Source organism: Glycine max, chromosome 14 (genome assembly GCF_000004515.6).
Source record: "Glycine max cultivar Williams 82 chromosome 14, Glycine_max_v4.0, whole genome shotgun sequence".
Lineage (NCBI taxonomy): Eukaryota > Viridiplantae > Streptophyta > Magnoliopsida > Fabales > Fabaceae > Glycine > Glycine max.
The window spans coordinates 45390988-45408508 of NC_038250.2; the positions used below are offsets into that span (position 1 = coordinate 45390988).

Consider the following 17521-nt stretch of genomic DNA (forward strand, 5'->3'; position numbering starts at 1 on the left):
GAAAGGATAATGTACAAAACCTGTCAGTGGGATTTTTTTTAACTATTTCAAAATGACATATATTTCGAATAAAAATTATTAATATATTCACACATCTTTTTAGTTAGAGTATGTTAATAACTTACGCTCTAGTTTTAATTAATTCAGTTTTGGGGCATTATAATACTTTTACATTTATTTTTGAAAATAAAAATAAAAATGTTGCTTCTAAGGAGAGAATATGCATCTTTCCTCTCTGTCAACGTAAACTGATGTTCATCCCTCAACTCCACGACACGACCAACGTAACATTCAACAACTCCAAATCCTTCTTCTCGACAAAATAACAACCATCATTAATAATTTTTAACTTTTTTAATAAATAATTAAAATAAAAATATATTTCTCTAATAATTAAAATAAAAAGATATTTCTCTCTCCTCTACCATCTATTGTTGTTTGGCATTGATGTTCTTTTCAGACCATCTCCAATCGGAGGTGCTTCATTGTTTTTTAGTCTAAAGAATTATTTCTTTTGAGTCCTTTGACGTTGGAGCAAAGTGACATGACAGATTCAATTTCTTCCGTGAACGGTACATTTCTTATATAAAGAATTGTTTTTTACTAATAAAAGATTATTATTTTCACAAAATTTGTACTTCCCAACCACAAGAACAACAAAAAGGAAGAAGATGAACAGTTCTAACAAACGCAGAGATGAAATTTCACAAAAAAATTTGCATTTTTTCCAAACAAATCAAATCACCTAATGCAATCTCACATCAGAATAAAATACAAACCAAATTAAAGAGTATCAATAGTGACCGTAAATGGAATATGAATAGTGATTGTGACTTCAAGGATATCGTTCCGACCAACTTCGAACATCGTGGATTGAACATGCTGGTATTGGACGTGATGAGGCGTAGAGGGGACATGTGTGGTGATGCGCGTGACTGGTGTTGGGGTCTGGGTTGGGTGGTGGTGCGATGAGGGGACGCGGGTGGTGTTGCATGTAACTGGCGTTGGGGTTTGGGTTGGGTGGTGGTGCGATTAAGGAAAGTGAAGAGATGGTGGGGTGGCATTGGAAATTACTCAAAGGAGTAGGAGGGGAAGGTTTTGGAGAAAAAAAAACTAGAGAAAAAGGTCAATGCAGGTAGGTGGGGAAGGTTCCGGAAAAAGTACTTTTTGAGGGAAGAAAAAAAGAACAATAGTGGGAAAGGATATGAAACCTTTATCACAATTTTAAAAAAAAATTGTGGATATTACCGTTGATTGTGAAATTTGTACATTTGCACCATTGAATGCTACCGTTGAATGTACAAACGACCGTTGTGTAGCATTTTTTTCACTGTGTTGCATTGTTCACTATAAATTTGTACATCGTTGAGCATGTTTTGCACAGTTCATTTGTACTGCTTATTTTTTTATCCTCTCTGAAATAGATCACAATCAGTATAATTATCAATGTTACTATAGTTATTTGCAAAACCAATCACTCCCTACTAGTGAAAATTCTCAAAATCCACCGCAATATGTTATGTGTCCACCACCACTCCCTACTAGTGAAAATTCTCAAAATTCATCAAAGTATGTTATGTATCCACCACCCCCACACATGTGGTATATGCATCCTTCATCCAATATAGAGGCACCTACCAGTGGTAGTTCTCAAAATCCACAAATTTATAGTCAACCATCAACTCCCACCAACTCAAACACATGTTATAGGCCTTCTTTATCCAATATTGCTCCCCTAGCAATGAAATTGAATCTCCATTGGTGTAGACAATATTCAACTAGACGAAGGAGATCAAAATTTAGGTGGAAAAAAAGTCGTATCGCATTCTCATTGACAGAAGATGTGATTCTCGTCCGATCATGGCTCAATGCGTCAATGGATTCAATTATAAGAGTTGACCTAACATCAAAGCAATATTAGGCAAGGATAAAAAATGTGTACCGCAATGACAATGTGTGTCAAAGCAGGCAATTTTGTGAAAGAAGCTAGACTCAATTAAAATCTCGGTGGAACAAGATCCATCCTCCAGTTCAAAAGTTTAACGAGTGCTACAAACAAGCAGATAAACATAGGAGAAGTGGAAGTTCAGAAAATGATGTTTTGGTTTATGCTCATATGATTTACTCACAAGATACAAGTAAAAAATTTGAGGTTGAGCATGCTTGGTTGTTGTTGAAAGATCAACCAAAATTCGATGTAGAATTTATGTCTAAGTGTTAAAAAAGAACAAAGGTTTCTGCTTTTAGAAATTACTCATCGTCTTCTAATCCAGAGACACCCGTTGAAGTCGAAGAATATGATATGTCATCGCCAATGTCTCGGCCAATTGTATCAGGCCTCTTCACCATATTTGGGAATGAGTACTTGAGGAGACCAAATAACGAGGACATCGAACGACTACTACAAATGGGAGCGGCACGCGAATTTTCAGGTATGTTTGGTTCCATTGATTGTAAGTACTGAGAATGGAAAAATTGTCCAGTTGCTTGGAAAGGTCAATTTTGTCGAGGTGATCATCGCAACCCAACAATCATTCTTGAAGCCGTGGCATCACAAGACTTGTGGATTTGACATGCAGTTTTTGGAATCGCTGGTTCAAATAATGACATTACTATGTTAAATGGATCTAATGTGTTTGATGAAGTTTTGTCAGGACGTGCGCCCGCAGTGCAATTCACAATGAATAAAACCCAATATAATATGAGATACTATTTAGCGGATGACATTTATCCAGACTTTGCCACGTTTGTGAAGACCATCTCAATGCCACAAGTAGAAAAGCAAAAATTATTTGCACAACGACAAGAATCGACAAGAAAGGATGTAGAATGGGTGTTTGGAGTGCTCCAATCTCGATTCATAATTATACGTGGTCCGGCAGGTTTTTGGGATGTTGGTAAAATGAAGAATATTATCTATGCATGCATCATATTGCATAACATGATTGTTGATGACGAATGTGACACATATCAAAATAATATTGATTACGATAGTGTAGGTAATAACACTTCAACATTCGAAGTATCTTTAGGTGCTCACCATATCAACATACCTCCAAAGGAGAGCACAACTTCATGACAAACAAAAACACCGTCAACATCAAGCATATTTAGTTGAACATATTTGGGAACGTTTCGAAAATAAAAATAACAATTAATTTTATGTAATATTTTTTATTTTTTATCATTATGTTTTTAATTTCAATGTCATTGTATTTAATTATCTATTATGTAAAAATGTATTTTTTATTGTTACACATTTCCTTTTAATGTTATGTAATTTTTTTATTTTTAATTTATATTCAATATTTTCTTTATTTATTCGTATTTATTATTTGTATACATAAAAACTGCAAAAATTAATTAATTATTTTATTGGAATAATAATTAAGTTATAATAAAATAATTTAAATGTTTAAATTTCTTTCAGTTTTTTGAATTTGAGTAAAATTCTGTATAAGTTTCTTATGAGTGACATAACATTGTGAGAACCACAAAAAATACCGTGGAACCATAAAAAATGATTAAAAAACACATAAAAAACTTGTGCTGCATATGCTCTTAGTGGGGTTGTTATCTACCACCTTCAAGGGTTTCCTTACTCAATCCTTTTTCCTGTTTAAGGATATCTTGTTTATAGATTCTTTTTTATTTCTGACATATAATGAGCTACGAAGTTCAATATGATTGAATAAAATATTTTATATAAGTATCCTGTACTTATATTGAATAATTTTCTATTAAAAACATTTTTTCTAAATGTTTTAGATCAATTAGGAGTTTCTATAGGAAAAAAAAAACAATTAAACATGCGATTTGTTTTTAGCAAGAATATGTTATGCGACAGTGATATTACTTATGTGGTAAAATTAATATTTTTTTTTCAGAAACAGCGTTGCTATTTCGTACCAATGATTACACGAATTACACAAACAGCAACCTGGAGGGCTATCCTTTTTTTTTTTTTATAACAAATATTAGTTAAAAAAATAAAAAATATATTAAACGGACGGGGTTTGATAGAAAGCACGGGTCGATGTGCTTTATCTAAAATAGATTAATCCATTTGCTAATAAATGGATTCTCTCAAGTGACTTGAGAAAAAAAATGGTCTCTCTCGTAGTCAACAATAACAAATTTTGATAAAAAAAAAACCCTATTTAATATTTACAAAAATAGAGATAGATACAACATTTGACTGAAAATTCACTTAAGAGGATTCATACCATCTTTTCTTAGCCCTTCTTAGCACAACCAACATTCCCAATTGTAAGATCAATGTTGTTGAGACTTTACATTTTACGTGAAGAATTTTGTGTTCAACAATTACTGAAAGAGTAAGCCTAATCAAATTATAAAATGAATAATGAAGCTATGATAGCACTATACAAAATTTTCATCAACTAGAAGAATTATTTCATTAATCGAGTGCTTATTCATTGCCAATTCCTACAATTTGATACATGGCCATTGGAAATAAACTAGTGCGACCTATACGTATTAAATCATCTATGAAGCTATCTATCAGTCCCCCTAAAAATAATCCTAGTTCAAATATCATGACAAGAGAGAATATCAAGGCGGCGAAAAATATAAGAAAACCACACAAATGTCCACGAAAACGATTTGCTTTCTCAAGGAAATTTCAGCCTCCATCATTGGTGTCCCAAAACTCCGTGATAGAAGAGTATCAAATATCCTTCAACCAATCTTGAACTTAACAGACCAAATAGCAAGGAAGGCACAACCCAGAAAGATGAATAATCAGAAAATTTACCAGACATCTCTAAGATAACGTCCATCCATCTGGAGTTTTTTAACTATAGCCTCTGCCTTTGAAGAGTCCACATTTTCCTGAAATTAAACCCAGAAACATGGTTGTAGACATAGTTCTGATTAACATAAGATGCAATTAGGCAAAAATTAAGTGTTTATTCAATAAAAAGCTTATGTCATAACTTTAACCATGAAACTTATAGGAATAAAAAAAATAAAAAATAAAAACTTATTTTGATAAACTTCATCAAATAAGTTCCCTATAAGCTCTTCCTAACATCCCCGTATAGTGTATTAACTGTGAATGACTTCTCAACCAAAAATAAGTTGGACTGAAGAGTCAGAAGAAAGGACAGTATCATAAATTCAATGCTTTGCAAAAGTTTTGAAGTTATACATGATTCAAAGAAGTCAATTGAGTACCCTAAATAAAAGATAAATGTATACCGAGAGCATGAGCAAGTACAGTAAAATCAGCAGATGAATTACAAAACAGGGTCAGTAACTACGGAGGTGGTCCAGGTCACCCCCTAACCTACTCAGCTTCTGAAAACTAAAGTTAAGGCTAAATCAGAATGAAGTGGGAGATAGGGAAAAATGTTCCACAATCAACACACATGCATGTGCATCATGGCAATTATTAATTATTAAAAAGGTTAAATAAAGTTAGAAAAAATAGACATCTTTTCCAGATAATTTTTAAAGCCCCCTAGGTCTATAAAAAAGACACTGCAAAGAAAAATGGACATAAGGGGCAAAATCAAAGGAATGGGTTAATTTTTAAAAAAAAAAATTACAAGAATGGGTAGATTTTGAAAATATTACAGCATATGGGTAAGTCCTGTTTTAAAACATGACTTTAGAACGTTGCATTTTAAAAAAAAAAATAAAAAATAATGAAGTCGTGCTTTGGATCACGAATTCAAGCATTTTATATTTTTTTTTATAGAAGTAGTGTTAGTAGAAACGACTTTAGTATTTTTTTTCTTTTTTAAGAATTAGAGATAGGGCAAAGAGAAGAAGTCCTATGGTAGCACCAAGGATCAAATGGTGGCACTTGAAGGGTGAGAAACAAGGAATCTTCCAACAAAAGATATGGGAGGGATGGTGTGGACAATCACAAGGAAGTGCAAATGATATGTGGAACAAGATGTCCCAAGAGATTGTTAAAGTGACTAAAGAGACGTTGGGTGAATCTAGAGGTTTTGGACCTAGGGGTAAAGAATCGTGGTGGTGGAATGAAAGTGTTCAGAGCAAAGTTAGAGTAAAAAAGGAGTGTTTCAAGGAGTGGTCTAGGTGTAGAAATTCTGAAACTTGGGATAAGTATAAGATAACTAGAAATGAAACCAAAAAGGCGGTGAGTGAGGCAAGAGCCCAAGCTTTTGACGGACTATACCAAGCTCTAGGAACCAGGGACGGAGAAAGATCTATATATAGGCTTGCTAAGGGTAGAGAGAGGAAGACTAGAGATTTGGATCAAGTAAAGTGTGTTAAGGATGAAGAAGGCAAAGTCTTAGTGCATGAAAAAGATATCAAGGAAAGGTGGAAGGCGTATTTCCACAACTTATTTAATGATGGATATGGATATGACTCTAGCAGTCTAGACACAAGAGAAGAGGACCGGAACTATAAGTACTATCGTCGGATTCAGAAACAGGAAGTAAAGGAAGCGTTGAAAAGAATGAGTAACGGTAAGGCGGTGGGGCCAGACAACATACCTATTGAAGTATGGAAAACTCTTGGAGATAGAGGTCTTGAGTGGCTCACCAAACTCTTTAATGAAATTATGAGGTCAAAACGCATGCCGGAGGAATGGAGGAGAAGCACGTTAGTGCCAATCTATAAGAACAAGGGGGATATACAAAATTGTGCAAATTATAGGGGAATCAAGCTCATGAGTCATACCATGAAATTATGGGAAAGAGTGATCGAACGGAGATTAAGAAAGGAGACTCAAGTTACTGAGAATCAATTTGGTTTCATGCCGGAAAGGTTGACCATGGAAGCGATCTATTTATTACGGCGGGTGATGGAGCAATATCACATGGACCAACAAGACTTGCACTTGATTTTTATTGACTTGGAGAAAGCGTATGATAGAGTGCCTAGAGAGATTTTGTGGAAAGCTCTAGAGAAGAAAGGGGTTAGGGTTGCATATATTCGAGCTATCCAAGATATGTATGATAGGGTATCGACTAGTGTTAGGACACAGGGTGGAGAGTCAGACGATTTTCCCATCACAATTGGTTTGCATCAAGGGTCAACCCTTAGCCCCTACCTTTTTACCTTAATTCTGGATGTCCTCACGGAACAAATCCAAGAGATAGCGTCGAGATGCATGCTTTTTGCAGATGACATAGTCCTCCTTGGAGAGTCGAGGGAGGAGTTGAATGAGAGGTTGGAAACTTGGAGACGAGCTCTAGAAACACATGGTTTTCGCCTAAGCAGAAGCAAATCGGAGTATATGGAATGTAAGTTCAACAAAAGAAGGAGGGTTTCTAACTCAGAGGTGAAAATAGGAGACCATATTATCCCTCAAGTCACACGGTTTAAATATCTTGGGTCTGTAATACAGGATGATGGAGAAATTGAAGGGGATGTGAATCATCGCATTCAAGCAGGATGGATGAAATGGAGAAAAGCATCGGGGGTGTTATGTGATGCAAAGGTACCGATCAAGCTAAAGGGAAAGTTTTATCAGACTGCGGTAAGACCGGCGATTTTGTACGGAACAAAATGTTGGGCGGTCAAGAGCCAACATGAGAATAAAGTAGGTGTAGCGGAGATGAGGATGTTGCGGTGGATGTGTGGTAAGACTTGACAGGATAAAATTAGAAACGAAGCTAGTAGAGAGAGGGTTGGAGTAGCGCCTATTGTAGAGAAGATGGTGGAAAATAGACTTAGGTGGTTTGGGCATGTAGAGAGAAGACCGGTAGACTCTATAGTGAGGAGAGTAGATCAGATGGAGAGAAGGCAAACAATTCGAGGCAGAGGAAGACCCAAAAAGACTATAAGAGAGGTTATCAAAAAGGATCTCGAACTTAATGATTTGGATAAAAGTATGGTACTTGATAGAACATTATGGCGGAAGTTGATCCATGTAGCTGACCCCACCTAGTGGGATAAGGCGTTGTTGTTGTTGTTGTTGTTGAAAAAAATGAAATCGTGTCCTGGATCCCGACTTAAGGCATTTAATATTTTTTTGATAAGAAGATAATTTGTGTTTTAAAGTCGTGTTTTAAAACACAACTTACCCATAGGCTGTAATATTTTCAAAATCTAACCATTATTGTAATTTTTTTAAAAAAATTAACCCAATCTTGTGATTTTGCCAACATAAGGTGATAGAGTCATTATTTATTTTCAAAACGATATGGGATTTGCTAACATACACTTGATTTTTGATTGGAGTATGTTCGCAAATCCCTATATCTATATGTGAAGAGATCAAGTTACTCCAAGATTCATCATCTCCACCCTTTATTTTTTTTTAATCTAATGGTTAAAGGTGAGTTACTCATTAGAACCATTAGATTAAAAGAAAATCAATGGTGAGGATGAAAGGTAATTCTTTTAAAGTTACTCTTAGAGTACCTTGATTTCTCTTCTCTCTCTCTCTTTATATATATATATATATATATATATATATATATATATATATATATATATATATAAGTTATAACCGAAGTGGACACTTCCAAGCCTTAGGGTTGAGGAAAGGGAGGGATGAAAAAAGACAATTAGGCATCAGCACCTGCTGCTGGACAATGGTATGAAGAGTCCGATGAACATCTCGGGCCATGCCCTTAGCATCACCACAAACATAAAGATAACCTCCCTGAGAAATCAAATTCCACAGATTTGCAGCCTGCACACAGAATTAATGCAATCAAAAAATTTATCCATAGTGCATCTGTTGCCTACTAGGTTGATAATGACACTTACTTTATCCATCATCTTGTGTTGAACATACTCCTTTTCAGGTCCCTCTCTCGAGAATGTGACTATCAACTCTGACAGAGCACCTTGTTCCATAAAATTCTTTAGCTCATCCTCATAAATAAAATCCTATACACAGGAAAATCCCGGATCATTCTAAAACTCCATCAGGATTAAAAAAGCCCACCAAGCAATTATTTTACCATTTGTCGATTCCTACATCCAAAGAAGAGTAATGCAGGACCAAGTTGAACGGCATCCTCTTTGAGGGCCAATCTTTCCTGGGTAAATCAAAGATAATGCAACAATTAAAAAGCAAAGTCTTACCATAAATTAAGTTCCTGGATTCAATGGTATCATGTTATTCAGGAACATTTTGGAAATCTAGAAATTAGTGTGTATTGATTCAATTTATTTTAAAGAAATAATCTCTTATTTTTGCCAATTTTTTAAATTTTTTTTGAAAAATAAGTGATTACTTCCTACAAAACAAACTATATTCCCAAACAAGCATTTAATCCTTTAGGTAAACTAGATTTTTCCAACAAACTAGGAGTTGAATTGGAGCTTCTAATTCTCATAGAATTAGAACTAGATATTTCATATCTTAAGGCCCCGTTCAGTGTGGTTTCCTGTTTTTCCTTTTGAAATTTTTAAAAATCAATATCAGTTTTAGGTTTGAGTTTTGAGTTTCGCTTTAATTTTTTTTTAGTTTTCAAAAAGATGTTACAAATTAAAGATAAATAAAATGAGACAAGCGTTTTATCTTATCTTACTCTACAATGAAATAATGGTGTTGGCAGAGGTAGCGGGGGTGGGAGTGGCGATAGTGGTGGTGTCGGTGGCGGTGGTGGGGGTGGAATAATGGTGTCGACAATGGTGGCACTGGTGGTGGAATGGTGATGGTAATAGCAATGGAATGGTAATGATTGTGTTTTAAAACCCGGACCGACACAACTGGTCAGACCACGACCTGAATGTCTGGTCGGTTCGAGTTGCCTATTGAATCAACCATGCATTGAATTTGGTACAACCCAGTACGACTTGATCAGGTTTGCGGTTAGACTAGTGACCCATTAACTCGGGCTAGGTCATGCCCAAGAAAGGAAACGCGCTAGGTCATGTGGGTCAATTAAGGTTGGATATAAAGTTTTAATTTTTTTTAATAAAGCCCAGGTCATGCGGGTCAATTAGTGACCCATTGGTTTGACCATTGACCTAGTGAGCCAATGCCTTGACCGGGTGAATCAATGGTTCAATTTTTTAAATTATGGGTGATGGTGGAGTGTAATAGTGGCAACAGCAGTGGCAACGACAATGAAGGTAGCACAATAGTAGTGGTGACAATAGTAGCAGTTGAATGATGGTGGTGGCAGCGGCACTAACAGCAATAGTGGTGATATCAATTGTTGAATGGTGGTGGTAGGGGTGGTGGTGGTGGCAGCGGCAACGGTGGTGGCGTGGAATAGTGATAGCAATGGCATCAACAACATTGAAGGCGGCAACAATGGTGGTGGTGGTGGTGGAATGGTGGTGGCGGAGGTGTGGTGGTGGAGGTGGCAACGGCAGGGTGTGGTGGCGGCAGCAACGGCGGGGGCAGGGCGATAATGTGTTTTTTAAAACTAAAAACCAAATTCACAAAAGTTTTTCTTGGTTATGATAATGAATGTAAAACTGTTTTCAAATTAAGTTAAAAACCAATTCAATTCCATTTTTTCTGAACACCTTTTGTTTTGAAAATTGCATTTGAAAACCGAAAACAAAAACTCGCAACCACCCCGAACAAGGCCTTAGCTCAATATTGTGCTTGATTTTACGTACTTATCTTTTTGGTTCCTATGTTTCCTTCCCATCCTTTAGTTTCTATTCTACACCTCCACCCCAAAACTTCCCCTCTTCATTTAATATTATGCAAAAGCTAGCAACCTGATTTCCATAAATATTTAAAAACTCCAAAACATCTGTAAAATGTTAACGTACCTGTAAAAATCCCCTGAAAGGTGCCAGGCCTGTACCAGGACCAACCATAATAATAGGAATGGAATGATCAGCTGGTAACTTGAAGTTTGATGTTCTGATAAAAATAGGAGCCCAACTACAGTCACGGCTTTTCTCTAAGGGAATGGCATTCTGATAATTTGAGAGATTCAGGTTACATATAATAAAGCTTGATTAGCAATTGCGAGCACTCAGAAGGGGGAAATTCACACAAAGATTATGAAAAAAGAGTCCAAGACGTTGAAACAAGAATTTGATAGAACAAAATGAATCCATCAAAAGTTGATACCTTCATCCAGGTTGAACATACTCCTTTGTGAATTCTTCCAGTAGGAGTTGGACCACATACCAAGGCACAAGTTACATGCACCTTTTGCGGGGAAAACCTAGAATATAATAACTAAGCAACGTTATTTGTTGGCCACTTCAATCATAAAACTTAGTTCATATATTTTAGATAGTATAAGATAATCACCTAGGCGAGGATGAAATAGAATAATAACGAGGTTGTAAGTGAGGGGCTACTGCAGCAAAAAACACACCAAGCGGTGGTTTTGCTGACGGAAACTCAGCCATTACCTCAAGGAGACTTCTCTGACTTCCCACCAGCCATTTGGAGTACTCATCCTGGAAAACAATTTTTCAAAACTATTATTAACAGAGGAAAAGATAGAAAAGTCCCAACTTGAAAACAGAAACAGTATAACTCTTAGCAAAATTTTCAACCTTCCCCTGAGGAGATGAGAGGAATGTTAATCTATCTGCTTCACTGGGTTCCGAAGTATGTGCAGCCAGAGCCACTAAAGAAGCCTGAAAGAGAAGCACAGCTAACTATTTCTTTATTTTTCTTAAAAGAAAAATCTATCGAAACATACTGTTATACTTATAACAAGTAAAACCAATTATAAACTACATAATAAGAAAGAAAAAAATATGGAAAACAGTCAGTGAAGGTCATATAAAAACCTTGCGTGGGGGATTCAAGAGATCTGCATAATGTGCCAAAGCAAAGCGCAGTGTGCAAGGGCCAGGAAAAGGAGGTGGCAGAGAACTTCCTAGAGGAGTACCATCCTCATTATTAGTGTGAATGGAAAATACCAAATCTAAATCCTGACCCAGCAACTTTCCAGCTTCTTCAACAGTTTCATCGCCGTTTTCAGCAAAAACACCCACATGGTCACCAGTTTCATATCTGAGAAAGATCAAACAAAACCATCCACATGATTACTTAATGGCTAACAACTGAAAGAGAATACTTTCTTATATGCCTTATGAATGATTTGTACAACATATTTATATACAATGTGTTTGAATCAATCTCTAAAAATTAGGAATTAGCATCAAGCTATCTAAGGAAACTATACAAAAAATCAAGAAAATATCACCCTAAATCAGAATAACATTTTAAAACCCATAGCAATTAGAATACTTCCAACCACATCATATCCAAATAGAACTAAATCAGAAAATTTTCACAATAATCCTATCATATCTTTAAAATAAATACATAAATTCTCAAAATATTTTTTTTTTTGCAAAATTTTATTTAAAGATCATAAAAGATAAAATATAATAGTAATTGCCCATGGCTATTTTCTTTCTTTTTTTCTTGGGGCTTGGCCCTGTTATTGTTTTCTTGCTTACCAATAAAATAAGTTTATTCTTTGCCAAGAAACAGATAGTCCAACTTACATTATGCCAGTCCCGGATATGTCAAACTCCAAATGTATGCAAGAACGATCAGACTCAGGTTTGTGAAGTTCTCTTTGAGCGGCAATATTAACCCTTCAAGAAAGATACAACAGTTTCATTGTATCAAGTTTAGTAAACAATAACAACAGCCATAAATCAACATGCACAACTTCAAATACCTGCAAGGATGGTGAATATCAAACACAGCATTACCATTTGCCACATTTAAGTGATTATCATTGCAAGATGTGACGGTGGAATCATGAATAACCACTCGATATTCAGGAATAGCAGCCTTATAAGGAGTAGATACAGTATTTACATCATCCTCATCCCGGAGCAACTGATCCAACTCAGACCATAGAGATTCCTTCCTGCAAAGGAAAAGCAAATTCAGAAACATTCTAAATGGAGAAAAGCAATAGCCACACACCAAATTTCATACAATTTTTATATATTCCCCAGTGAATCTTATGCATAACAGGATGACACTTACCAAGCAACAAAATCATCCTCAATGGATTGATCGTCATCACCTAGTCCCAATGGAACAAGACGCTTTGCACCTGTGCAAAACAAAAGCCTGCATATAAGATATCTATGCAAAGTTGAAAACTACTTTAACACCATTTAAGACTCGTGTAAACCTAAAAACATAGATTCATGTTTTCACTTCCCATAAATATAACTTCTATGTATTTAAATTTTAAACATAAATTCGCAAAAATTTTAAATCTACACTTTAGCAATACAAGTTCTTCCTATATTGTTAAAAGATAAACTATACTTGTAATTGTATATAATTAAATTCCATCAATAAGACATAAGTGAAGTCTAGTAAGTGGGCTAGGTATATCTGGAAGTCAATCAATATATATAACAAAATTTTCCAACAAATATTTTATAGTATTTTCTGCAAGTATCAGAACATTTTTCCATCCAATAGATTTCTAGTATCAAGTATGGCATACTGCCATACTAAAAGCTTTGGATCTAACATACTAAAGCACCAGCCCATGCTAAGCTACCAAAACAAAATCACACAAGAAAATAAATGGATTTTGGGGAGGAAAACAAACATCTTCACCACAAATGACAATGATGAATAAACATATCAAGCCCCTCAGCTGTTCCCAGGTAATAATGCCAGCAGAATCATGCAATAAAAAAGGAGCCTATATAACAATTTAATTTTATGAGCTCACAAGAAAATACAGATGATGAGATAACAGACCTTGCTCACTAAGTTCTTCATCAACTATTTTACCTATCTGTTTCAGAAGAAAACAAGATCAGATGATGAACTGCTTTTGTCAAATAAACAAAATTAGAATCATCTGAATTTTACCTTATTAAAATGTTCATATTGCCGGTTACCTAAGCCAAAAACACCATACGTGAGCTGTTGAAGCCAGATACCCCTCTCGTCTTTACCCTAAAATTATGTCTCCAAAACTTAGAATCCTTTTTATGCAGAGCCATGAGAGAGAGAGAGAGAGACCAAATCTTGAATTTCTTAGAAGAGTGATGTAATACTACAAACCTCAGTAAACCATTTGTAGAATCTTGCAGCATTGTCAGTTGGCTCTCCATCTCCATATCTGCCATGTCAGGTCCAAATGCATCAAATACAACAGATTTCAAAATAACAACAATAACATAATAATAATAATGAACTTCAAGTTTTCAACCACTTTTCATGTGCATAATTCTTACGTTGCCAACATGAAAAATGCAAGTGACTCTTTCTTCAGCTTCTCTTCATATTGATCATCATCCATTGCATAGTCATCCTAGTTCAATTTATATACATCAAATACTTAAGCCACATCCAGTAAGCTACATTTTACCATTTGGAGTTTCTATAGAATAATTCCACAGGTCACTAGTTCCGAAGACTCTCTGAAAGTCCCCTTAACAAAAACATTTTAAAAAGTACCACATTTTCCCTACTACAACCATAACAAAGGGATTGCCAAAATTTCATCCCAGGCCAACTTACCAGGTCAGCAACTTTGACAGCTGCTTTTTCATACCTAGCCTTGATCTCCTCTGCCAAAGCCTATAATAAAAATATAAAGAGCAAATAAAAGTAGTGTTATATCATATACATGCTTGACTGCAGGTATAAATACAAAGTGCTCTTAGGAAAACAACAAAATACCCCTTTAATTCAAGCTTTTTGGAAATAGTGGCATTAGCTTCATCATTACAAAAAGGTATTATTTCATAATGGTTTTCTAGCTAAAATTAGAAAATGCCATAATTATTCCACTATGAAGATGTAATTGCAGGGAGTCATTTCCAAATTGACACCACCAGCATCCTTTTTCTTGTGGTGCTCTTAGAATTTGAAATTAGGGCCTAACTCTAACCCACAAGATCAGCTTGTAACGTGAGGAGTACAAAGTCTTATGACATTTTCCAAACTTTAATAGAAATACCATTAGGACTAACGATTTTACCATTATTCATCCTCTTAAGAGCTTCTTTTACCTCCAACTCGAATTTTCTGATGGTAGGTCAAATTGTGTTCGTCCTCTTGGATTTCTAATCCTTCTATATTACAGGATGATCCTTACCCATCATTAAAAGGCTTATAGAAAAAGCTCTCCACCTATCTTTGATATCTTGGTGTATAACCAAAACTTTTCCTTCTTCATCCTTGATATATATTACTTAGTCCAAAATCTCTTGATTTCCTTTTTGTATTTTTGGCAAGCTTATATATATCTTCCATTCTCCATTCTTAGCCCCCAAGATCTCAGTAAAAATCCTTAAAAGCTTTGGATTGTCCCTTCATGCAAAATTTTCTTTCTCTTATTTCTAACTTTCATTTCTGTCTCACCCCACTATCCGTTATTCTTCTATAGGGGTTTTGAGGTCAGCTGTTCCGCACCAGGATCCGGGATTGAAAATGCTTGAGTTGTCACCACTTGATTCTTGGATTTGTAACTTTTCAGATTTATTGTTTACAACTCTTAAAAAAACATTAAAGATCAAGACTCTGTTGTGTAATAAAACTTTCTCGTGGAATTACCTTGCAATTATAGCAAACTCTTTTATCAGAACTCCTTATAAAAAAGAAATTAATTTGTGACCTTGAGGTTTGACTCTTATAAGCGATTAGATGTTTCTCTCACTTCTTAAAACAAGTGTTTATAATATTGAAATCATATACCATTGAGAAATTAAGAACAGATTACCCTTTTTCATCTAGCTCTCTAAAGCCAAAACCACCCTGAGTTCTTGTAAATTGCCTTACTTTAAATCTCGTCCTGTAAGAGTCTTTTCTTGCGCAAAACCTTGAACCAACCCCTTCAAATCTTCCAAAAACTTTTCTTTCAAAAGTGTCTCACAGTTCTACTTGCGGTGCATAAGCATTGATGATACTGGCAATCTCCCACTGAACCATTAATTTTGAAGTTAAAAAGTGGCCCCAGTCCACTATCCGAATCACTTTAATTTTACACTTTAAAAGCAAATAAAGAAATATTCCCTCAAGAACATTTCCAGGAACAACTAACACTTTATATCTATAATCAATTCAACGAAATTGAAAAGCAGCAACCAAAAATCACCTAAAAAAAGTGGCAAAAAAGTAATAAATATCCACACGCACGCACCTTGGCAAAGCCCTCAGCGGTACCAGTTTGAGTTCCGAAGAAAATGGCAACTCGGGTCTTCCCCGAACCAGCATCGACTTCGTCTTCTTCTTCTTCCTTCACCAGCAACTTCGGCACCGCGAGCGGCTTCTGCTCCTTGCTCCGATCCGAAGATTTCCTCCACACGAAAACGAGAAGCCCGATCACCAAGGCGACGGAAGTGGCCGCGATCACCATCACCGAATCGGAGACCGAAACGCCCAGCACTGACTCCACAACGGTTCGCACCAGCTCGGAATTCGAAGCCATCGAAGTCAAACAAACAAACACTCCGAATTACTAACCGAAGCTCAAATTCAGAATGTCTTGGTTTCACTGTTCGGTGAGTTAGTTCCTTCTCTCTACCTCGTGTGCAGTGCACTCCTCTTACTCTCTCTCTCTCTATATATTATCGCTTTCGGTTTCGGTGTGCGAGAGAGAGAGAGAGAGAGAACCCGAGAGAGAACCCGAGAGAGAAGAGAAAGCGAGTGATGGTGGAGGTGGTTGAGCGCGGCACAGAGTGAGAGAGAGGGAGGTAATGGTGTGGACTGTGGAGCGAAACGGGTGCGTTTTGTCTTGAGTGGGCCCACGCACGAGGGTGCAAAATTGGGACGCTTTCCATTTTTTAATGTATTTTTATAAAAAAAAATTAATTGGGCTCGTTTTCTAAGGGAGAGGTGATGATGGCGTGGCCTCCTTGTTTGGTTTGGTTGCTTTTTGCAGTTCCAAGGCAAGCATTGACATCGATGACATGTGACGTGCTAAATATTGGTGCTTTATTTTCTCAACAACACTTTGCGTAAATGCCAAACCAAAAAATGTTACGTGAACATCTAATATACAATATGTTGTTTGACATCTAAGAGGAGGAAAAAAAATATATAAATATCATTTCGTATGGGGAAAAAACAAAAAGAGAATGAAAGTTTTAAATTAAAGTGTGTAACTTATTTTATTATTTATTTATTTTTTATCTCTTTTTCTATAAACAAATGAAGTCATAAATATGATAATATTTATAATGTAGTAGTAAAAAAAATGATATTAAAAATGTGTTTATGTATTATTACTCAATACAAATATGTCATGTTAAAGTTTGTCTTTATTTCATCAAAATGTATTGGGATCAAAGATTAATTTATTTATTGATAACTTAGTATCAATAACTATCTAAATATTGTAATAAATTAATGTAAGAGTTAAACATATTCATAATTTCATCTTTAAATTATGACACTTAATGATAGAGTGTTCCTAAAATTATGTGACTTATTGATAAATTACATCAATGACATATTTATAATAAAATTGTTGAATTAATTTATTTACAACAAATTTATGGATTAAATTGATTATTAGAAAAATACTTAAATGTATTTTTGAACCAGTGCAGTTTTTTTTCTTTATTTTCTCATAATACTAAAGTGATTTGAGCTAATTTTATGAAATTAATATAGCGATTTTGTTTCTCT

General features: G+C 35.4%; 1 protein-coding gene across 2 annotated transcripts; it reads right to left on the reverse strand.

Moving 5' to 3' along the window:
• Nucleotides 1-4393: 4393 nt before the first annotated feature.
• LOC547712 (NADPH:P450 reductase) lies at nt 4394-16562 on the reverse strand. 2 transcript variants are annotated; one of them, NM_001249813.2, is made up of 18 exons: nt 16032-16562; nt 14408-14467; nt 14122-14198; nt 13949-14006; nt 13754-13840; nt 13640-13676; nt 12902-12971; nt 12585-12779; nt 12406-12498; nt 11680-11905; nt 11440-11523; nt 11189-11340; nt 11003-11099; nt 10696-10845; nt 8919-8996; nt 8722-8844; nt 8531-8644; nt 4394-4854 (listed from the first exon to the last, which is right to left on the reverse strand). In NM_001249813.2, the coding sequence occupies exons 1-18, from the start codon at nt 16317-16319 to the stop codon at nt 4774-4776; spliced, it is 2070 nt and encodes a 689-aa protein (NP_001236742.2). In that variant the 5' UTR covers nt 16320-16562; the 3' UTR covers nt 4394-4773. The 2 variants fall into 2 exon arrangements, with proteins under 2 accessions (NP_001236742.2, XP_014622006.1); XM_014766520.2 differs by lacking the exon at nt 16032-16562 and adding an exon at nt 15612-15806.
• Nucleotides 16563-17521: the final 959 nt, after the last annotated feature.

Excerpts from the sequence above, each read along its gene's own strand:
- LOC547712 (NM_001249813.2), bottom strand. The coding sequence starts at position 16,319 with ATGGCTTCGAATTCCGAGCTGGTGCGAACCGTTGTGGAGTCAGTGCTG. Across the intron at positions 13,677-13,753 it reads AATATGAACATTTTAATAAG|ATAGGTAAAATAGTTGATGA; the intron begins GTAAAATTCAGA and ends CTTCTGAAACAG. Across the intron at positions 12,499-12,584 it reads GATATTCACCATCCTTGCAG|GGTTAATATTGCCGCTCAAA; the intron begins GTATTTGAAGTT and ends TCTTTCTTGAAG.